Genomic DNA, 24,549 nt, shown 5'->3' with positions numbered 1-24,549 from the left:
TGAAGCCCAGCAGGTCGAGGCTGCGGTGGCCGGGAGCGGCCACTGCACTCCAGTCTGAGCAAAAGAGTGAGACTCCAACTCAAAAAAAAAAAAAATTCTCATTTTTCTGTAAATATGCTTTTATGTTTCCCAATAAAGGGAGTTTTAATATTCAGATTTAGAGTTACCCTAAATCGTCTTTAACTGAACTAATAATTGTGTCTTCAGATTACCAGTAAATACTGGTAGCAGAAATAATACTAAAAGAAATTACAGCCAGGCTCAGTGGCTCAGCCAGTAATTCCGCACCTTTGGGAGGCTGAGGTGAGTGGACTGCCTGAGCCCGCGGGTTCAAGACCCGTCTGGGCAGACGAGACCTCATCTCTACAATAAATCAAAAAAAAAATTAACTGGGTGTTGTAGTGTGCGCCTGTAGTTCCAGCTACTTGGAAGGCTGAAGCAGAAGGATTGCTGGAACCCAGCAGGTTGAGGCTGCGGTGGCCGGGAGCGGCCACTGCACTCCAGTCTGGGCAGCAGTGAGACTCCAACTCAAAAAAAAAAAAGAAATTCCATGCTTTATCAAGAACTAAATAAAAAGGGAGAATGTCGTTCAAACCCCAAGTATACTGTAGATTTGGGAAAGTCAGAAGCAATGAATTTTAGTTTAGGAATTCTAAATTTATATTTGGCTACATTGTGACCTTTCTTTTGTGACAGGTGGTTATTTTCTTCTCTAATAAAAAAATGATAATATTTTAAACCACCTATTACGTAAAAGCAGAAGTATGACTTAGTATTTAATGTGCTTTGGAATGTACGTAGGATTCAGTTCCAATTGTTAGTTCCTAAAAGTATGACCTTTGGCAAGTTAATGTCTCTAAGGGTATGTTTCCTTATTTAGAAGATGGGCTTAAAAATGGTATCTTCTAAGATTAAAAGAGAATGAAAATAAGTTGCATATTATAAGCACTCAGTACATGTTGGCTTTTATGGATAAATATTAAATATAAAGATTTTGGTGTTTAAATCTAAAATTCCTTAATCTATAGCATTTTTAGTTGTAAATTTTTATTACTTGAGTACAACAAGGAAAAGAGTCTTATCTATCTTTTTTTTTAAATTAAGATCTCCCCTAGGGTGGTCTTGAACTCCTGACCTAAAGCACTCCTCCCACCTTGGTCTCTCAGAGTTCTAGGATTACAAGTATGTTTTATCCTTCATTCTGACCAAGTTTTATCCTTTAATAAAAGTAATTTTCTATTCTCTGGAAATAATAAGCAAATTTAGTACAACAGAAGTAGTATAGATTACTTTGCAATACTTTTAATCAAATGCATCATTTGATGTGAATTTGAATAAAGAATGGCTTAACTGTTCAATTTGAGATAATTTCTTTATCTTGGAAAAGTACTCTTAGTCACTAATTGGTACAGGGATTGAGGAGAGGATACTGGGCTATTGCTGTCAAGAGACTGGTCTTTTGACCTATCTTTATAAGGTTAGACAAGATGTTTTACCCTACTTAGCCTGTTTTCTCATCTCTAAAATGAGGACTTTGATTAGATTAGTTCTCAAACTTTTTGGTCTCAGGACCCCTTTTTAGCTCTTAAAAGTCATAGGATCCTTTCACTTAAGCCCAGGAATTCGAGGTTACAGTGAGCTATGATTGCACCACTGCTCTCCAGCCTGGGCAACAGAGCAAGACCCTGTCTCTATTTAAAAAAAGAAAAAAGAAACTGGGCTCGGTGGCTCAGCTTGTTATCCCGTTCCTTTGGAGACTGAGGTGAGTGGATAGCCTGAGCCCGCAGGTTCAAGACCCGCCTGGGCAACTTGGTGAGACCTCATCTCTACAATAAATAAAAAAAACTAGCCGGGTGTGGTAGCGCGCGCCTGTAGTTCCAGCTACTTGGAAGGCTGAGGCGGATGGATCGCTGGAGCCCAGCAGGTCGAGGCTGCGGTGGCCAGGAGCGTGCCACTGCACTCCAGTCTGGGTGACAGAGTGAGACTCCAACTCAAAAAAAAAGAAAGTTACAGGATCCCGGATCCCAAAGAGCTTTTGTTTATATAGATTAAATTAAGTGCAATCATTTTCGACATGAAAACTGAAAGATATTTTGTGTTCATTAAAAAATGACAATAAACATATATTACCATAACAAAATTTTGTGAAAAAACATGTTTTCCAAAAATAACAAGAAGAATTTATGTTCTTACAATTTTTTTATTGTCTAACTAATAGAAGATAACTCACATCTGCTTCTGCCTTCAGTCTGTTGCAATATTACATGTCACATAGCTTCTAGAAAACTCTATACTTTGAAGAAAATGAGAGTGAAAAGGGTAGATACTATTTTAGTATACTTTCAAGAAAAAGAGTGAAAAGGGCAGATAATATCTTAGTATTATTTTGAAAACATATTTGACCTGGAGGGCACCCTGACCTTATAAGAGTTTCTGGATCACTTTTTAAGGACTGTTTAATTAGATCACTCCTAGAATGTCTAAACTTTTAAAGTTTCCAAATTGGTAACCAGATACCTTAAAACTGTTTTTTTACTTTCTGGAATTATCATTTTCCTGAACTATTTATGGTGGCTTTTATCCCACGTGGAAAACTTGTCAAGCACTCATTAAATATCTCACTTACATCTCATATTCTCTCACTTCTTTATCCTTTCTGTGGTCCTGTGCTAGACCCTCTCTTTTGTATCAAATCAGCGTCTTCTTTCTCTGACAATACTTTTTGACTTCAGATCATTGCTTGAGAATGTTTTTGAAACTGTGATGGGCTCATGCCTGTAATTCCAGAATTTGGGGAGTCCTAGGTGGGAGGATCACTTGAGCCCAGGAGTTGGTGAACAATCTAGGCAACATAACAAGACCTCGTCTCGTCAAAAAATAAAAAAAAATTAGCTGGGGGTGTGGTGGTGTGTGTCTGTAGTCCCAGATACTTGGGGGGCTGGGGCAGAAGGATTGCCTAAGCTCAGGAGGTTGAGGCTGTGGTGAACCACGATCATACCACTGCCCTCTAGCCTGGGTGACAGCAAGGCCCCGGCTCAAAAAAAAAAAAAAAACACCTGTGATGATTTGGCTCCCTACAAATTATTCTATTCAATTTCATTTCGGCCTTTACTATGGCTTAGCTGTCTATACTCTTTGTCTTATTCATTCTATCAGCCTTTTAGTCCTTCCCTACAAGCTGTCCTAAACTTTTCTACTCTTAAATACTGAAATTTCCACTACTTTCTTTCTCTACTTTCATAATGCCTTATACCCATTTTCAAAGAAAATTGAAGCCTTAAGAAATGTTCGTCTCTATCTCTAATGATCAATTTTTATTCTCATCTCTCTCCTGTATCAAAGAGTATGCATGTAAAAATCCTTCCTGTTCTCGATTAAATTTCTTTCTTTCTTTTTTTTTTTTTGAGTCGGAGTCTCACTCTGTCACCCAGACTGGAGTTCAGTGGCATGCTCCCGGCCACCACAGCTTCGACCTGCTGGGCTCCTGCAATCCTTCCGCCTCAGCCTTTCAGGTAGCTGGAACTACAGGCGTGTGCTACCACTCCCAGCTAATTTTTGATTTACTGTAGAGACGAGATCCTGCCAAGTTGCCCAAGTGGGTCTCAAACCCGTGGGCTCAGGCAATCCACTCACCTCAGCCTCCCAAAGTGCTGGGTTTACAGGCTGAGCCACCGAGCTTGGCTCTCTGTTAAATTTCACTTTTTCTTTTCCACACTTTGTTTCATTCTTGCATGGTTCTTTCCCTTCTTGAAAGGAGCCTTCGTTTAAACTTACTGCCTCTTCTAGCTACTATGCTGTTTCTTTCCTTCCTTTCACAGCTAGACTTCAAAAGTGAGGGCCATACTCTCCTTTCTTTTTTTCACTCTTCATGAAACTTCTTAAGCTTTTGAGTTTTTTTACTATCACTGTTCCTGCTCAGCAGCATTTAATACTGGTGACCACTCCTTTTTTTTAAAGAACAAATTGGAGTTGAAAGGTCATAATGGAGCTATAATGAAGGTTAGTTCAAATGCAAGATATTTTTACCTTATTGAAATACTCAACCAGGCTCGGGGGCTCAGCCTGTAATCCCATGCTTTGGGAGGCCGAGGTGAGTGAATTGCCTGAGCCCGCGGGTTTGAGACCCACTTGGGCAACTTGGCAAGACCTCATCTCTACAGTAAATCAAAAAAAGTAACCGAGCGTGGTAGCGCGCGCCTGTAGTTCCAGCTACTTGGAAGGCTGAGGCAGAAGGATCGCCGGAGCCCAGCAGGTGGAGGCTGCGGTGGCCAGGAGTGTGCCACTGCACTCCAGCCTGGGTGACAGAGTGAGACTCCAACTCAAAAAAGAAAGAAAGAAGAAATACTCATCTCCATTCTGTGATCCAAGCATGTGTCATAGAATCAAAACTACTATGCTAAGATTCAGAAAATTGGATTCTAACTATGACTAGTAACCATGAGAACTTGGGCAAGTTACTTTACTGGGTCAGGCTTCATTTTTCTCATCTGTGCAATAAGAATACCTCTGCCTACCTCATAAATTGCTGTGAAGATTATATTAAGTAATTATTAAAAAGTCCCTGGGAAACTTCAAAGCATCATACAAAATATGTTTGTATTAGTTATTTTCATTATTACTTCTTGAATTGCTCTCTGTGTTTTCCTGAAAGGGTACTTTTCAGGATGCATTTCATTGTTGCTAAGATGATCGTCTTTACCCAAATTTTTTCTCAGAAAGAATTTATCCACTCTCCTAGCTTTAACAGTAATTCTTCTCAGTTAGGAAACTTTTTCACATTCTCAGATAGATGTTCTAAGCTTTTGTCTGCCACCTAAGTACCAATTCTGCACTTTCAATTGCCTACTAAACAGTTAAGTAATTTATCTTGTGTGAATAAGGCACACAAGAGAATATAAAGGCACCATCCCTACCCTTAAGGAACTTCCTAGCTGATAGAAAAGAACTGTCTATAAACAACAATAAAATTGGGTAAAATGAGATAAATCCCAAAAAAGAAATAAAAATAGAATTGCTAAAATGTAGTGGGAATATAAGAGAAGCAGTTCTTTAAACTGCTCTAGGTATAAATTCGGTGAAGGATACAAGTGGCTGATTCAGGGTATAGAAAACTATCAGGGTATGTGAAGGAAAAGAAAAAAAAATTAAGTAATCTTTAAAAAAGTAAATATGATTATTTCTAAACTGTGCTATTTCCTCCTCAAATGCTCCATATCTAAAACCAGAGCCAAATTTCCCTTCCTCCACCCTGTTTCCAAACGATGAATTACTTTCCATTATTGCTTCAGATTGCAGCCTTACATGAGTCTTTGGCTCTAAACAAATGGTTGACTCATTATGTCTGGCACATGCTTTGTATTCTCTGAGACCTTTTTCCCTTCCCTCACTTCCTCATCCCTTCCGCTTTTTCCTATTTAAAAATTCAGTTCAAATTGTTCTGTCAAAACACTTTTCAGGACCATTTTAGATTGAACTTGTATCTCCCTTTTCAGATATTTTTAAAAAATATTAATTACATAGTATTTTTACTTGACAAATACGAAGTGCCTTATTTTTGCTGATTGTTATTTCAAGCCATTACAGTACTTAAATTATACAGTATTTTATAATTTATCCCATGTTTATACTTTGCCTCTGATTACATTACAAACCATTCAGAACAGAGCATGTATTTTATATGTATCTGTGTGTCTCCTATATTGTCTCATATGGCAACTATATATAGAATTATGTCTTTGGGTTTATTTTGTAAATCATAGTCAGGCCTAAGTGAAAAACATTCTTATTAAGTTTGCTTACCTATTTTTGACTGCAAATTCTATTTCCCAGTTTATAACTTTTGTACTTTGTATGGAGTATTTGTCTGTCTTTTGCTCTATCTTGTATTTGAGGTTATATTTTCTTCTAGTTGATTGGAAATAAAAATAGTTGAATTGAACCAGAATAATACACAGAATTTCCCCAGCCTGGGCAACTTGGAGAGGCCTCATCTCTACAATAAATCAAAAAAGTTAGCTGGTGTGGTGGTGCATGCCTATAGTTCCTGCTACTTGGAAGGCTAAGGCAGAAGGATCACTTGAGCCCAGCAGGTCGAGGCTGCGGTGGCCATGAGTGTGCCAGTGTACTACAGTCTGGGCGAGATTCCCATTCAAAAAAAAAACAAGAATTTCTAATTGTTGTTCTCTATCTTAGAAAAATTTTAGCTTTCTTTGAGATTTCAAATTTCATCTAAAATTTGAATTTTTAAAAACATTTGAGATGACTTTTTTAGGTAAGTTTTATTTTTTTATAGGTATGGAAAAGTTGAGGCTACTCGCATATTGTTAGAGAAAGGAAAGTGCAATCCAAACCTTTTAAATGGACAACTTAGTTCTCCTCTTCATTTTGCTGCTGGAGGGGGACATGCTGAAATAGTACAGATTCTCCTAAACCATCCAGAAGTTGACAGAGTAAGTTATTTTCCCGTTTTTTTCCCTTAATATTCAAGCAGTAAATGGGCATCCCCCTTGGGTCTTCTCCCACTCTGGTAGCTTTTCTGTCCTTTCCGTAATTTCTACTTTTTTACCAAAAAAAAAAAAAAAAAAAAATTCAAGCAGTAAATAACAAGTAATGACACTAAAATGTTCAATTGTACACTTGAGAGGTCAGCTTGAAAAATAAAAATAAATTCCGTTACTTTATAGAATAAGTAACATTTATGTATGAGTTGTAATTTTCAACATAAATTGTTTTAAAAAGTTTTTATAGTAGTAAAACACCTTACATAAAATAAACAATTTTGATCATTTTTAGGTGTACTGTTCAGTGGCAGTAAGTACATTCACATTATTGTGCAACAATCACCACAATCTGTCTTTAGAATGTACATAAAATTTAACCTCTTTTCATTTTATATTGTATTTCCCCAAAAATATGTTGAAAAAGGATAAAAGTTTTCCACTCATTTTCTAGAATTATCAAGAAAAAGTAGTTCATAAAGGAGAAAATAGTATTAACAAAATCTTGGTCATAGCTATATCAGAACTTTTACAAAATAATAATCCCATTGGTTAGTGCTTTTATCTTTGGAAATTCGTGTTCATTTTAAGTATACTAAATATGGTTAATATTAATGCTTGCCAACAGTCTATTTTTCATGAAACTTTGATTAATTGAATGACATTTTCCCTTAGAAAACTGTATATTTGTAATGTTTTTTTCCTTTATTTTTCTCCCACATTTCTAGCACATAACAGACCAACAAGGAAGATCCCCATTAAATATTTGTGAAGAAAACAAACAAAATAACTGGGAAGAAGCTGCAAAGTTGTTGAAGGAAGCCATTAACAAACCAGTAAGAATTATCTTCATAAATAGGTGGAACCCAGAATAGTATTTAAATTGATAGATAGTTTGAGGATCTGGAGCAGGAGTGGAAAGATGAAAGAATGAATGGCTTCTTTACTGCTATAAAACGTCATTGTTAAGCTTCATAGGTACTAAATTTATCATCCCTGACATTCAGACATTTATTCTTGCGTAACAAAATAAAACTTGGAGAAATAAATAAGTAAAATTTACAAAACACTTAAAATTAATCTAATTTTCAGGATAATTACTATACTTTATATACTGACTATACATAATTTTAAGCTATTCATTGAAGCATATCTCTGTACTAAGGCCTTTTAAGTAACATTTTATCTTTTTAAATGAAAGCATTGCCCATCATTCATTTATTTTGTCCCAGCAAATTAGTTTTTGTACAGACTCATTTTCCTTCTCACAAAAGTAAAATAGATGATTTCCTAGCTCTTTTATTCTGCTAATTCATCCTGGCCTTTTCATCTAATTAATCCCAAAATAAATGCATAAATCTAATGCTAGCACACATAGCTCTTAAAAGAATATTATATTAAAAAGAGTAAAGGTTACTTTATAATCAGCAGTGACATTAAGATTCAGAAGAATTAGCAATGAGAAGAAATTTAATTATGTCTAAAAGTTGTAGTGATAAAACTATCATTCATTTACTTTAACTTTTTGGGGGAACAGGATCTCTCTGTGTTTCGCAGGGTGGAGTGCAGGCACAATCATTGTACACTGTAGCAGCTGTCTCCTGGGTTCAAGTAGTCCTCCTGCCTCAGCCTCTCATGTAGATGGGGCTATAGGCCTGTGCTACCACACCCAGCTACTGTTAATTTATAAAATGTTTGGAACCTTGTGAACCAAATAAAAAGAGTTATACCAATGGATGAGAAAAAAGGCTTTATTCTTACAGATATAATCCTTATACCTAAGCCTTTCCAGTCATTAGCCATTAACTAGACAATACTTATTTGTTGAGTATTTCTGTGAGTTTATTATTGCAAAAGACTGAAAATGGTAAGGAATATGCGATCTTTGCCTTTAAGAAATGTTAGACACATACTTACCACACATTAATACACATTTTATCTAAACACTAGTCCAACAGCTCGAGACAGTCAAGGAAATATTAATAGATAAGTAGTTATAGGCACCCTTATATTATAATTTACTGCAATTTATTTTCCAGCTGTATAGTTTTTATTCCTGACGTAGTTGTTATATTGTACTTGGTTCACATAAGAGGAATCGGGTCCTTTTATCCAAAATGAACTGATCTGGAAGTTACTTGGGGACATCATTTACTTCCCATAACAATAAATATCTATAGAGAATGCCACTACTCTGTAGAATTTTCTGAACTGGGGGAAGGAAACTGACTCAAAAGTTTATTGTTCAATAACTTTTACCTGCAAAGTCTTCCATCACAGATGCTGCTTAAGACAAGTTATTGCTGGTACACATTTCTATAGTATGATTTGTGTTTGTGACCAACTAGATTCATGAAGTACTTGACTAACACCAGAATCAGTAACCAAATCTGTATCCCTCATATGCTGTTTACATTGTACATTAAAGCCTTTAAAACATCTCGGATTTGAAATTCAATATTTTTTTGAAAGCCATGTTACTCAGTTTCTCAAACTTATTTGACAATGAAACATCCAGAAAACATTTTTTAAAATATTTATTTATGTATCTATCTATCCATTTATTTATTTATTTTTGAGTCAGTCTCACTCTGTTGCCCATACTAGAATGCCATGGCATGATTACGACTTACCACGGCCTTGATATTCTGGGTTCATGTGATCCTTCTGACTGAGATTAAAGGTGTGCATCACCTTGCCTGGCTAATTTTTAAATTTTTTTTGTAGAGATGACGTCTCACTGTGTTGCCTAGCCTGGTCTTGAAATCCTGTGCTCAAGCAGTACTCCAAAAGTGCTGGGATTATAGTCATGAGCCACCGCACCTGGCCAGAAAATATCTTATAAAATAAATAATGGAAATGTTTTAAAAATTCTGCTAGCAGATTCTCACTTGAAGCAGTTTTTATGGTATTTTACATGTTAGAAATCTATTGTAAAGCATATGAAGTTGAAGTATCTTGTTGGATTGTGACATAATTTGTAAGCAGGTTGCATAATTTATCATTTTTTGTCCTAGTATGAAAAAGTTCGAATATACAGAATGGATGGATCATATCGTTCCGTTGAATTGAAGCATGGGAATAATACCACAGTACAGCAGATAATGGAAGGAATGCGTCTCTCTCAAGAAACACAGCAATATTTTACAATTTGGATTTGTTCAGAAAACCTCAGTAAGACAGTTTTTATTATGTTCTGTAAACTTCATTATTCCTTTTTGAAGTAGGTTATATATTTAAGTATAACATGTTTATTCTTGACCTTGAAATTTTGAAGTGATAAATTATTAGTGTTTAAACTGCTGAAACAGGTAAGTTTTTTTATATTGTGTGTGTATAGCATGAGAGGAATCAGGTTCTTTTATCCAAAATGAACTGGCTGGGATGTTATTTGGGGACATTATTTACTTCCCTATAAAGTGAAAATCTGTGCCGCCCCCCCGCCCCTTCCCTGCTTCATTCAAAGCTTTTTTAAAGTAGTAAAAGCCAAAACTTTTCTTCTCTGGCAGTGGTATTTGATTTGAATGCCTGGATTTTAGGTGCTTATCTCAAAATAATGCAAATGTTATTTTTTTGGTATATTTTCTATTTTATTTAAAATCCACCTAATGTCACTATAGATTTCTGTCATTTATTGTAAATCCATAAATAATTTATCTGATTGATGTGATTGGTTATTTAATGGTTAAGTTGTATCTCTTTAATACCAAATTTTACTTATAATGTCATAATTAAATAGACTATAATGGAATTAAGAATTTTACACATAGTTAATAAAATTTGGTTAAGAATTATTCTTCTAATTCTTATATTCTTAAGAAAACAGTTCACTACAAATTGTGTTGTAATATTAAAATAAATATTAATTTTAGTTTTAAATTTCATTTGTGAGTATGCAGTACTTAAGTGCAGATTGTTTAATAGAAAGTTTTATACATTGATGTAATTGATTTATTTTTACATTATCATTTATAAAAGGAAAGCTGTTTTTCAGGCCTTCAACTCAAACCGTATCATAAACCCTTGCAACATGTTCGTGACTGGCCAGAAATTCTTGCTGAATTGACTAATTTGGATCCTCAAAGGGAAACACCACAACTTTTCCTAAGAAGAGATGTAGGACTTCCTTTAGAAGTTGAAAAGAAGGTTTGCTTATAATTTTTATTTACATTTAAATGCACAGAATCTGTTAATTTCTATTGTGGTCACTAGAGGCAGAAATTGTGCTGTTTCTATACTCGTAGATTTTTCTTCTGTTTTTCTGTTTAATTCTTATATGCCTATGGTAAGTGGTAGAGTTTCAGTTAGTCCACTTACAAAAAGCCCTTGGTTGGTTTCTTTCATTTCTACTCACATTGTCTTAAGAATGCAGGTGAAATAAAGAAGTTGTCCTAAAGAAAATTAGCAAGTTACACAGAAAAAAATTGTTTTAGAAAAGTTTAAAAGGAAGTGCAATATTAAGAATAAACTTAATAAAGGGCTGATCCTTTGTGTAAATTCAAAGGAGGGAAGAGGTATGTTGATATGGGAAAGAACAGAAAAACCATTCTGGGTAGAGATTATGTTTGCAAAGGGAACACATGAAAATTATTCTCAATAGTCAGTACATAGCTATTCTTTACTCAAGTAGAGAACTTTATAGATAGTATAAAATGAGACTAGTTTTACATTTGATGAAAAGAGGTCTGCTCTAAACAATTACGTTTGGGTTTGAACTACTGGAAACTTTAAAGAAGGAGTGAGATAAGAAGAATGAATAAACAAGGGAGAAATCTGAAGGAGAGATTATAACAGCTTAAACTAAGCATGATAGTTTAAATATGGCGGTAGCTGTGAAAATTTTAAAAAAATTATTCTACAATCTCATAACATTGGTGAAAAAAAAAATACATTTTGTGATTCCTTTTCCAAGGAAATATTAAACAGACAAAGCTAAACAAATTTCAGCGCTTGAAAATTTCAACAGCTATGTCCAAACTTGGTAAACATGTATAACTATTTATATATTTATACTGTCCCTCTTTTATTATCAAGTCAAAAGTAGATTTGATCCTCTTAGCCAAATATACTGGGAGTTACAGAAAAATTTCTATGAAATGTACCAGAAACTACAGTCTTAATTATTTGTTCAAAATGTGAGTTTAAATCACATTAGTAGAATGAAGTATGAGGTAGGGGAACCACATGATCATCTCATTGGATGCAGAAGAGGTATTTGACAAAATCCAGCACCCTTTCGTGATTTAAAAAACTCTCAGAAAGCTAGGAAAAGAAGGGAACCTCTCAGCATGATAAAGGGCATTTATAAAAAATCCATAGCTAATATCATACTCAATGGTGAAAGACTAAACACTTATCTCCTAAGAAACAGCACAAAATAAGGATACTCACTTTCACCAATACTACTTAACGTGTGGAAGTTCTTGCTAGAGCGGTTAGACAAGAAAAAGAAAAGACATCCAAATTTGAAAGTAAAACCGTCTCTATTTGCAAATGACTTTCTATATATAGAAAATCTGAAAAAAATCCACACACACCCCCCAAAAAAAAAAACTACTAGAGCTAATAAATTAGCTCAGCAAAGTTTCAGGGTACAAGCTGAACACACAAAAAATCAGTCATGTTACTATACACCAGCAATGACCATTCCCCAAACAGTAGCATCTAAGAAGATATACTTGTACATTGAATACTACAAAACACTGCAGAAAAGTAAGACCTAAATAATTAGAACTATATCTCCATGTTCAATGATAGGAATGTTTAATGTTGCTGAGATGTTGATACTAGGCCAGGCACAGTGGCTTACACTTGTAATCCAGGCACTTTGGGAGGCTGAGGTGGGAGGATTGCTTGAACCCAGGAGTTTGAGACGGGCCTAGATACCATAGTGAGAACTTAACTCTACAAAAAAAATCAAAAAAATTAGTTGGACGTGGTGGCACACACCTATAGTTCCAGCTACTCAGGAGGCTGAGGTGGAATTGCCTGAAGCCAGGAGGTTGAGGCTGCCATGAGCCGTGATTGTACCACTGCACTACTACCTGGGTGACAGAGTTAAACCCCAACTCAAAAAATAAAAATAAATAATATGTCACTACTAGTAGAGTGATCTGTAGATTAAATGCAATCCCTAACAGAAGTCCAACAGCATTTTTGGCAGAAATGGAAAACACAGTTCTCAAATTCATATGGAATGGCAAAGCACCTCAAATAGTCAAAGCTTGAAGAAAGAAGAATAAAGTTGAGAGCTTCACATTTCCCTATTTCAAAACATACTACCGAGCTACAGTAATCAAAACATTGTGGTACTTGCATAATAATAAACATACAGACCAATGGAATAGAATAGAGAATTCAGAAATAAACTTATACATCTGTGGCCAATTTATTTTTGACAAGGGTATCACACCCATCTAATGGAGAGAGAATATTCTGTTCAACAGATGGTATTGGAGCAACTGTAAATTCAGGTTGCAAAAGTATGAAATTGGACTCCAACCTCACATTATATACAAAAATGAATTTAAAGTATATCATGATCTAAATATATGAGCTAAAACCAGGAAGCTCATAGAAGAAAACAAAGGAGTAAATCTTCATGACCTTGGATTTGTCAGTGGATTCTTAGGTATGACACTAAAAGCATGAACAACAAAAGAAATAATAGGGCACTATCAAGAAAGTGAAAAGACAACCAGCAGAATGGGAGAAAATATTTGCAAGCTGTAGATCTGATAAGGGTTTATTATTCACAATATATAAAGAACTTATACACTTCCACAATAAAAAGATAAGATAACCCAATTAAAAATTGGTCAAAGAACTTGAATAATATTTCTTCAGTGAACCTGTACAAATGGAGAACAAGCACATGAATAAATGTTTAACATCATTAGTTATTAGGGAAGTACAAATCAAAGCCAGGTGAGACACCAAACCCACAGAGATACCTATAAAAAAAACAAGCAAATCGAGCATGGTGGCTCAAGTCTGCTGAGAGAACCACTTGAAACCAGAGTTTGAGACCAGCCTTAGCACATAGCAAGACTCTGTCTCCAAAAAAAATTTTTTTTAATTTTCCAAGTATGGTGGTATGCACCTGTAGTCCTAGCTACTAGCTAATTGGGAGACTGAGGTGGGAGGATCACTGGACCCAGTGGATGGTGGTTACAATGAGCTGTGAATACACTACTATACTCCAGCCTGGTTGATAGTGTGAGATCCTGTCTCTTAAATCAATCAAGATAGAAAATAACAAATGTTGGTGAGGATGTAGAAACACTGGAACCCAAGTACTTTGTAGGTGGAAATGTAAAATAATGCAGCCACTATGGAAACAGTTTGGTGATTCTTCAAAAATCTAAGCATATAATTATCATATGGGCTAGCAATCTCCCTCCTAGGTAAATGCTTGAAAGAATTGAAACTGTACTCAAACAGACACTTGTATGTCACTGCAGCATTATTCATAATAGTCAAAAAGTGGAAGCACCAGCCTGGGCAACTTGGGGACAGAATTTCTGTTTGGGGTGTTCTCAAAGTTGTGGAAATAGATAGTGGTGACATTTGCACAACATTGTGAATGTAATGCCACTGAATTATACATTTAAAAATGGTTAAAATTTTATGCTATGTCTATTTAACCACAATTTTTAAAAATGTATTAAATCTATAAAATCTGCACATACTCAAAATATACTCAGCCTGTTTTCTTTCTCCACCCAAGTAATATCTTTAAAGTTAACTGGTAGGAAAGGAGTAGTCATGATTAACTAACTGTTATTATCTACTCAAACTTTTCAAATTTACTAAGTCAGTTTTTACCAGAAAAACATGCTTTCATTTAGTCTCTTCTTTCCAACATTTTGTTTTGAGAACTTTTAAATACCATAGGAAAGTTGAAAAGTAATACAATTTTCAACATATTCATTAGAATCATAACTGTTAACAATTTGCCTCCTCTTTTCTTTTTTGTCTTTGTGAACCATTTTAAAATTAGTTGCAGATATGGTGCTTCATGCCTACATGTTTTGTCATGTATCTCCCAAGAATAAGGAGGTACCCACATACCACAATATTATTTTCAACCTAATAAAATTAATATTTACATAACATGTCTGATCCAAATTCAGATTTTTCCTTATGATTTCAAAAAGTTTATTGTAGCTCCCACCTGCAGGATCTAGTCAAGGTTCTCATTTGGCTGTCTAGTTCATTTTAAAATCTAGAATACCCCTTAATCTTTTTTTTCATGAAACTCAGTTTTTAACATTGTTAAGAGTATTATAAGACAGAAAAATAGAATTTAGTATGACAGAAATCATTTTTACCATAAGGACTTGAATCATTGTGAATTCTATTTGGAAATATTCCATTTATATTTGAAAGTATTCATTTGGAAATGTTATAATTGGTGATTATTTCCAAGTAGATCTGTATTCTGTAGGCTAGTGTTTCTCAATTATTATGAATCTTATTGGATAAAATGAAACTATGGAGTTTTTAAAACAAAAATATCTAAACTCTCCTTTACTATCATTTGAAAGTCTTTTTAATAAAATAAAAATTTGTTTTAAAACAAGCTTTTTAAAATGCACCTGTCCTTCTGGGAATTAACACATTTCTTTGTATCTTCAAGTTTACTACTATATTGTATGAAACATAGTTAACAGAAAAATGTTTCAGGAATATAAAGATTTAGGTTAAATTGTGCTAGAAATTATCCATATTCATAAATTGATGATAAGATTGTTAGCCAATAAATCAGGGAATAGCAAACTATAGCCTATGGTCATATCCTACCAGCTGCCTATTTCTGTATATCACATGCACTAATAATTTTGTTGTTGTTGTTTTGAGTTGGAGTCTTACTCTGTCACTCAGGCTGGAGGATAGTGGCACTTTCAGACCTGCTAGGCCCAGGTGATCCTTCCACCTCAGCCTTCCAAGTAGCTGGAACTGCAGGCATATGCCACTATGCCTGGCTAACTAAAAAAAAAAAAATTTTTTTATTGTAGAGATGATGTCTTGCCAAGTTGCCCAAGCTGGTCTCGAACCTGCAGGCTCAGGCAATCCTCTCACCTCGACCTTCCAAAGTGCTGGGATTATAGGTGTGAGCCACCACGCTTGGCCTTCGTTTTTAATGGTTAAAAAAATCAGAAGAATAATACTTCATGTCATATAAAAACATTATAAAATTCAAAATTCAGTGTCCATACATAAAGTTTTATTAGAGCACCACCACACCCATTTGTTGATGTTTGTGGTTGCTTTTGTGGTACCGTGCCAGAGTTGAGTTGCCACAGAGATTATATGGCTTACAAAGCTTAAAATATTACTTTCTGGCTCTTAACACAAAAAACATTTGTCAATTCCTACTCAAAGAAATAACAGCTCATTTATGTACAAAAATATGTAGCTTTCCTTTTCCTGTTTCAGACAGTGACAAGTTGTTCAGTTGTAAAAGGAAATTGTAGCCTAATAACCAAATTATGCTTTTTTTTAAAGATTGAAGACCCACTAGCTATTCTTATTCTCTTTGATGAAGCCAGATATAACTTATTAAAGGGCTTTTATACAGCTCCTGATGCTAAACTGATAACATTGGCAAGTCTACTGTTGCAAATAGTTTATGGAAATTATGAGAGTAAGAAACACAAGCAAGGTTTTCTAAAGTAAGTATTTAATACAGTGCATGGTCTTGTGCTATGTTGAAGATTCTGTTTAATCTAGAAAATTTTAAAATGTTATTAGAAAATATTTATACATTACATTGGTTTAGAATTAAATAATATAAGACATAGAATGAGAAAAAAAGTAGAGCATTCTTAAAGCTATACTCTCCAAAATTATTTTTCTTATATTTAACTATAGTTTGATATACTTTGTATTTTTTCTTTATCTTTACTATATGTTTAAATAAGCTCACTAAAACCTGACTTGAATAAGTAGTCAAAGAATTTCATAAGACAGAAGTACTTAAGAATCCCACCATAAAAACTAGTTAGTCTTTGAGATAGGACACAGATTTTAGCACATATAAATTCAGTCATTATAGTTTTCAGTTTCCAAAAGTATTTTCTGGTTATTGAAAGAAGAAACATTTCTCTAAGTTGATAATGTTAGGATTGTAGCTTTTTGCTTAAAATTTTTGGAGTTGTCTGATATTTTACAGGACTGTATTTTCAACTTAAAAAGTATATTACTTAAAGATATTTGTGACAGAATGCCTATTGTACTTTAGTTACTAAACGTTATTTATTTAAATGATGTTGGCATGTGTGTTTTCAGTGAAGAAAATCTGAAATCCATTGTACCTGTTACCAAACTGAAAAGTAAGGCACCTCACTGGACAAATCGAATACTTCATGAATACAAGGTAAACTGTTTAGTAGAAATAAAAAAAGATATTTTGTATTCTAGTTGAAATTTTGTTAGTGTTATTAATGTTTTAAACAGGTATATTCAATTTATAGTCCTGAAATTAAAAATGGATCTTCTAATTCACAATGCCTGAAATTGAAAGTTGCAAGATATTTTTATTTTTAGTAATCTTTTACTGAATATTTTCTATATGCTGAACACTATGGTTAAGGGTTAACGATAAAAATTGGAAATAATATGCTATCCCTGACCATGAGGCAATTAAAACCTAATAGAATAGACTATATTTTTAAACCTTGACTTTTTTTTTAAATATTATGATCACAAGAGAAAAAATACTTTTGATATAAGGTGCCTTTGGGTAATGTCTTGATTTTAGAAACTGCTTAGTTGACCTACTTGGTTTATCAAACATACTTTCTCCTTTCACATCTCTTTTATTTTTGTTTTACCCTGTTTGTTTTAGAATCTCAGTACAAGTGAAGGTATCAGTAAAGAAATGCATCACCTTCAGCGCATGTTCTTGCAGAACTGTTGGGAAATACCTACATATGGAGCAGCATTTTTCACAGGACAGATATTTACAAAGGCAAGCCCTAGCAATCATAAAGTTATCCCTGTGTATGTGGGAGTGAACATAAAAGGACTTCATCTCCTCAACATGGAAACCAAGGTAGATTTTTAGCTGTTTTTTACTAATCACATCATAAAAGAAACAACAGCACCAGCCTACACAAAGAATCTAGAAATGGCATATATATATATGATTATTCATTATAACTATTCATTGCAAAAGACGAGGAGGAAAACTAAATGACTGTCAACAGGTGGCTAATATATTATATTTCTGCATTGAAATACCTTTCAGCCATACAAAAGAATCAATTTTTTTTTTTGAGGAACAATCTCTGACATACATTTAGTGATAAACAAGGTGCTGAACAGAATTTAGTATTCTACTTACCATTGGTATAAAAATGGGAGGAAGTGAGGACAGTCTTTATATAAATATACATTGCTTGTGTATGTATAAAGTACTTCTTAAAGCCTTTAGAGAAGGGAAACAGGTAACTGGGAACAGGAGTTAGGAGGGAGACTTCGGAGACTTTTCACTTTATACCTGTCTTATTTCAGGCTACTATAACAAAGTACCATAGACTGGTTGGTTCATAAACGACAGAAGTTTATTTCTCAGTTAATGGGAACTGGAAGTCCGAGATCAGAGCGTTAGATGGTTGGGTTCTGATGAGAGCCTTCTTCTGGGTAGGAGACTGTCGACATCTTTTAGTGTCCTCACATGGCAGAAAGAACAAGAGATATCTAGAGTCTCAGTTTTTAAAGGCATTAATCCTATTCCTGAGGGCCCTACTCTTATGACATAATTATCTGCCAAAGGCCCTGCCTCCTAATTCTGTCACATTGAGGTTAGGATTTCATACCAGTTGGTGGAGGGGGGACAGCAGGGGGGGACAAACATTCAGTCCTTAATAAAATCATTCAGGGGGGGACATTCAGTCCATAGTAAAATTTTGCAATAAAATCATTTTGCATATATGTGACACAAAGGCATCAATTTGAAAATTAGAATTAATTATAAGAACGTTTTAAGGGACAGAATGAGGTGTGGAAGAGATTACAAACATCCACTGGAATACTCCAGCGCTTTCGTTTGTTTTGTTTTTTGCATGACATTTTTTTATTGGTACATAATAGTTGTACATATTTATGGTACATGTGATATTTTGATACATGCATATAATGTATAATGATCAAATCAGGGTGTTTAGAATATTTGTCATCGCAAACATTTATGATTTATTTGTGTTGAGAGCATTTCAATTCTACTCTTCTAGCTATTTTGAAGTATACAAAATAACTATAATTTTCCTATAATTTTCCTACTGTACTGTTGAACAATAGAACATATTCCTTCTGTCTAACCATATATTTGTACCAATTAACCAACCTCTCTTTATCCCCTCAACCCTTTCCATCCTCTGGTAATCGTTATTTTACTCTCTTGAGATCTCTTTGAAATCAGCTTTTTTAGCTCCCACATATGAATGAAAACATGCTATATTTTTGTTTCTGTGCCTGACTTATTTCCCTTAACAAAATGACCTTCAGCTCCATCCATATGATTGCAAATTATAGTATTTCATTCTTTTTTATGGCTGAATAGTACTTCATTGTATATAAATGCCACTTTTCCTTAATCCATTCATCCATTGATGAACATTTAGGTTGATTCCATATCTTTGCTATTTTGAATAGTCCAGCAGTAAACATGGGGGTGCAAGTATTCCTTTGATATACTGCTTTCTTTTCCTTGGGAAAAACTAGTAGTGGAATTACAGTTTCATGTGCTAGTTCTGTTTTTAAGTTTTTGAGAAACCTAGTTTACATTCCCAACAACACTATAAAAGTTCCCTTTCCTCTACATCCTCACTAGCATTTATTATTTTTTGCCTTTTTGATAATAACCATTTTAAATAGGGTGAGATGGTATTAATTTCCTTGATTAGTGATATAGAGCATTTTTTCATATACCTGTCAGCCATTTATATGTCTTTTGAGAAATATCTATTTACATCCTTTTTAACTTTTTTTTCCCCCGTTCCTTGGATATTCTGGATATTCATCCCTTATCAGAATATTAGTTTGCAGATATTTTCTCCTATTCAACAGGTTGTATCTTCACTCTGTTTATTATTATGTTTGCTGTACAGAAACTTTATAGTTTAATGTATTTCCATTTGTCTGTTTTTGGTGTTACTTGTGCTTTTAAAGCCTTGACCATAAAATCTTTGCCCAGAACAATGTCCAAACGTATTTCCCCTGTGTTTTCTTCTTGTAGTTTTATAGTTCAGGTCTTACATTTGGGTTTTTGATTCATACTGAGTTGATTTCCATGTATAGTGAGAGGTAGGGGTCTAGTTTCATTCTTCTGCATATGGATATTCAGTTTTCCCAGCAACATTTATTGAAGAGGGCGTTTTTTCCCCAAGGTATGTGATTGGTACCTTTGTCAAAAATCAGTTGGCTATAATGCCAGGATTTATTTTGGGGTTCTCTGTTACATTGGTCCATGTGTCTGTATTTTTAACAATACCATACTGGTTTGGTTACTGTAGCTTTGTGTAGTATATTTTGAAGTCAGATAGTGTGATGCTGCCAGCCTTGTTCTTTATTTCTCAGTATTGCTTTGGCTTTTGAGAATCTTTTGTGATCTCGTGTGAATTTTAGGATTTTTTTTTTCTATTTGTGAAGAATGTCATTGGTATTTTGATAAGGATTACATTGCATTTGTAGATCTCTTTGGATAGTATTGCTTTTACCAATATTAATTCTTCCAGTCCATGAGGCATGGAATATCTTTCCATTTTTGGGGATGTTCTCTTTGGTTACTTTCATCATTGTTTTATAATTTCTGAGGTAAAGGAATTTTACCTTCATAGTTAAATCTACTCCTAGGTATTTTGTTTGTTTAGCAACTGTTGTAAATGGGATTGTTTTCTTGATTTCTCTTTCAGTTAGTTCATTATTGGTGTATAGAAATGCTATTTATTTTTATATGTGGATTTTGTATGCTGCGACTTTACTGAATTTATTTACCAGTTCAAACAATTTTTGTAAAGTCTAGGTTTTTCTATATAAAAGATCATGCCACCTGCAAAAAGGGACAATTTGTCTTGTATTTTCCAATTTGGATGCCTTTTATTTCTTTATCTTGCCCGATTGCTCTGGTTAGGCCTTCCAGTACTATGTTGAATAGAATGGTAAAAGTGGGCATCTTTGTCTTACTCCAGTTATTAGAGGAAAGGATTTCAGCTTTTCCCCTTTCAGTATGATGTTAGCTGTAGGTTTGTCATATTTAAATATGGCCTTTTTTATGTTGAAATATTTTCCATCTATGTGTAACTTGTTGAGATTTTTGTTTTGTTTGTTTGTTTGGTGCGTTTGTGTTGAGGTCTCACTCTGTTGCCCAACTGGAGTGCAGTGGCACACTCACAGTGTATCACAGCCTTGACATCTTGGGCTCAGGCATTCCTTCTTCCTCAGCCTCTTGAGTAGCTGGGACTACAGGTGTGTGCCACAATGCCTGGCTTACTTTTTGCTTTTTTTGTAGAGATAAGGTCTCACTAGGTTGCCTAGGCTGTTCTCGAATTCCTGGGTTCAAGCAGGCCTCACAAAGTGCTGGGATTACAGGCATGAGCTACCATGCCTAACTAAGAATTTTTTTAATGAAGCAATGTTGGATTTTATTAAATTCTTTTTCTGTATCTGTTGAAATAATTACATAGTGTTTGTCCTTCATTCTGTTGATGTGATTTGTCACATTTAATGATTTGCATATGTTGAATCATCCTTGCATCCCTAGGATAAAACCCACTTAATCATGGTGTATTATCTTTTTTATGGGTTGTTGAATTTGGTTTGCTCATGTTTTGTAGAGAGTTTCTGCATCTGTGTTTATCAAGGATATCTGCCTGTTGTTTTGTTGTTGTTGTGTACTTTTCTGGTTTGGGTATCAGTCTGATTCTGGTCTTGTGGGATAAGTCAGGGAGAATTTCCTCTTTAATTTTTTGAACTGGTTTTAGAAGAATTTTTGTTAGTTCTGCTTTATAGGTTTGGTAGAATTCAGCAGTGAAGCCGTCTCTGATCCTGGGCTTTTCTTTGTTGAGAGACCTTTTATTCCTGATTCAACCTCATTACTTTTTGTCTATTGAGGTTTTCTTTTTCTTTATAGTTCAGTCTTGGTATCCTGGAATTTATCTTTTTTCCTGTAGGTTTTTCAGTTTGTTAGTGTATCATTGTTTTTAATATTCTCTAATGATCTTTTATATATCTATAGTATCCATTGTAATGTCTTCTTTTTCATTTCTGATTTTATTTATTTGGATTGTTTTTTTTTCTTGGTTAGCCTACCTAGCAGTTTCTCAATCTTATCTTTTCGAAGAACAAGCTTTTCATTTCATTGATCTTTTATTTATTTGTTTGTTTCCTTCTTTCCTTCTACTAATTTTGGATTTGGTTTGTTGTGTTCTAGTTCCTTAAAGTGCATCATTGGGTTGTTTATTTGGAAACTTTCTACCTTTATGATGCAGACATTTTTTGCTATAAACTTCTTTTAGCACTGTTTTTGTAGTGTCCCATAGGTTTTGGTATGTTCTGTTTCCATTTTCATTTGTTTCAAGAAATTTTTATATTTCCTTCTTAATTTCCTAATTAACCCAATGGTCACTCAGGAGCATGTTATTTAATTTCATGTATAAAACAGACTTCATGTCAAAAACTATAAAAGGAGACTAGAACATTGTTAATTCAGCAAGAGTATATGAAAATTTTAATATATATGTGCCTAACATCTGAGCACACACATAAACATAAAGCTAATGTTATTAGATCTAAAGGGAGAGATATGATCCAAATACAAGAACAGTTGAGGAATTCAACTCTGTATTCTCGACACTGAATAAATCATCTAGACAGAAAGTCAATACAGAAACTCTAATTTTTAAACTGCACGTAGGACCAAATAAGACCTTCCAGACAAAGAGTATTTCATTGATCAAATGCAACATACACATTCTTCTTATCTGCACATGGAACATTCTCCAGGACAGACCATATGTTAGGCCACAAAATAAGCTCCTACAATTTCTAAAAAGACTAAATCATATCAAGTATCTTCTCAGAACACAATGAAATAAAGCTAGATATAAATATGGCTACTCTTGCTCTCTTTTGGTTTCTGTTTGTATGGAAATTTTTTTCTATCCCTTGATGACTTTCATCCTATATGTGTCTTTATAGGTGAAATGAGTTTCTTGTAGGCAGCATGTAGTTGGATAATTTTTTTTTCCCTTTCAGCCAGTCTGTATCTTTTAAGAGGGCAATTTAATCTGTCACTTTAAGGTTATTATAGATAAGTGAGAACTTATTTCTTTGATTTTGTTTCCTTTTTTCCTGGTTGTTTTATATATCCTTTGTTTTTTTATTGTTTATCATTGAGGATAGGTAATTTTCTGTAGTTAACATTTGACTCTTTTTTCTTTCTCATTTGTGTATCTGTTCTTCAGTGGTTTTTATACTTTCATGTGTTTTCACAACGGCAGGTATTGTCCTTTCATTTTCAAATGTAGAATTCCCTTAAACATTTCTGGAAGGGCCCATCTAGTGGTAATGAACAGTTTTTGTTTGTCTAGGAGTGGCTTTATTTCTCCTTCATTTTTAAAAAAAACTTACCTGGATATAGTATTCTCAGTTGCCAATTTTTTTTCTTTCTGACCTTTAATTATATCATTTCATGCTGTCTTGGACTGTAAAGTTTCTTCTGAGAGATCTGTTATCTGATGGGGATTTCCTTATATGTGACTTGACTTTTTTCTTTTGCTATTTTCAGAAGTCTCTTTTTGTCTTTGAGTTTAGACAATTTGATGTATTGTGCCTTGAAGAAGGCTTTTTATTTATTTATTTACTCACTCATTTATTCATTTGCCCTAGGCCATGAATGTGTATTTGTGCATTTGAAGTGTCAATGATCATGAGACAAGAGAAGACTTTTTTAGGTTGAATCTTTTTGGGTATCTTGATGTCAATTTCTCTTACACGACATGGGAAATATTCTACTACTATTTCATTAAGTTGGTTCCTATGCCTCTGCCCATCTCTTCTTCTGGAAATCTCACAATTTGAACATATGGTTGCTCTGTGGTATTCCACATATCACATAGACCTTCTTCATTAAAAAAAAAATTGTTTGTCTCATTCTTATATTTGATCTAGTCTGTTGTTGAAGCTCTCTATCCTTTTATTTTATTTTTCAGTTCCAGGATTTCTATTTAGATCTTTTTTCTGTGATATATACCTCTGTTAAATTTGTCATCAGATGATGCATTGTTTTCTTGATTTATTTGTATTACTTACCTTTGTTATCTTTTATCACACTTAATTTCTTTAACATCCCATTGTATTGAATTGGGGGGGCATTTTATAAGTTTCCTTTTTTGGGATCCATTACTGGGGAATTATTGATTTCCTTAGACCCTGTCATGTTTCCTTGCTTTTTAATGTTTTTTATGTTTATATTTTTGTTTAAATTTTTATATATTTATATTTTTGTTAGTGTTTATATTTTTGCCTCTGGTGTAACAGTCACTTATTTCTTGTTAATCATTGGCTTTCATAGGGAAAGACTTTTTCCTATAGATGTATTTATAGTATTGGTTAGACAGGGTGCTTTGGCTTTGATTCTGGGTGAGTGCAGTAATGTAGTCTCCATATGACTTATTCAGCTCTAATCAGTGTTAGTGGTGTCCAAGTTCCTTAGTGGCTTAGAATGTGGTTGTTATTGGAAGCTGTAGTAAGGTTTTGCTCTGGGGATCAGGATGCCAGGCAGGTCAGTGTTTTGACACCAGTTGATGGCAGTTAAGGCTTTTCCTCAGTCCTTCTCACCCCCGATGGTGCACATGGGCACCAGCAGCCATGGGTGTAGATCAGTGATCCCCAGGGCCCCAGATGACATGCATGGGCACCAGCAGCAGTTGAGATGGGCCTGTCCTCAGGCTCCAGATGGTGTGTGGAGGCACCAGCTGTGTTGGCTGGTCAAGTTGATCCTCAGGTATGCTTAGGTGCAGGCGGCAATGGCAGTGGGCAGAACAGG

The 24,549-nt window shown here is 34.4% G+C and overlaps 1 protein-coding gene across 1 annotated transcript in view; it reads left to right on the top strand.

Annotated features, from left to right (window-relative positions):
• Positions 1-24,549, top strand: part of KRIT1 (KRIT1, ankyrin repeat containing) — a 42,242-nt gene that overhangs the window by 12,423 nt on the left and 5,270 nt on the right. Inside the window, exons 9-15 of the mRNA XM_008070582.2 lie at positions 6,293-6,449; positions 7,226-7,333; positions 9,515-9,671; positions 10,492-10,643; positions 16,008-16,174; positions 16,791-16,878; positions 17,350-17,556. Of these exons, the coding sequence (XP_008068773.1) occupies positions 6,293-6,449; positions 7,226-7,333; positions 9,515-9,671; positions 10,492-10,643; positions 16,008-16,174; positions 16,791-16,878; positions 17,350-17,556 (1,036 nt within the window). The remainder of the gene's footprint in view (positions 1-6,292; positions 6,450-7,225; positions 7,334-9,514; positions 9,672-10,491; positions 10,644-16,007; positions 16,175-16,790; positions 16,879-17,349; positions 17,557-24,549) is intronic.

This window comes from Carlito syrichta, unplaced genomic scaffold, assembly GCF_000164805.1.
Source record: "Carlito syrichta isolate Samal-C Ts95f unplaced genomic scaffold, Tarsius_syrichta-2.0.1 Scaffold313769, whole genome shotgun sequence".
Lineage (NCBI taxonomy): Eukaryota > Metazoa > Chordata > Mammalia > Primates > Tarsiidae > Carlito > Carlito syrichta.
This window is presented reverse-complemented; position numbering and strand designations above follow the sequence as displayed.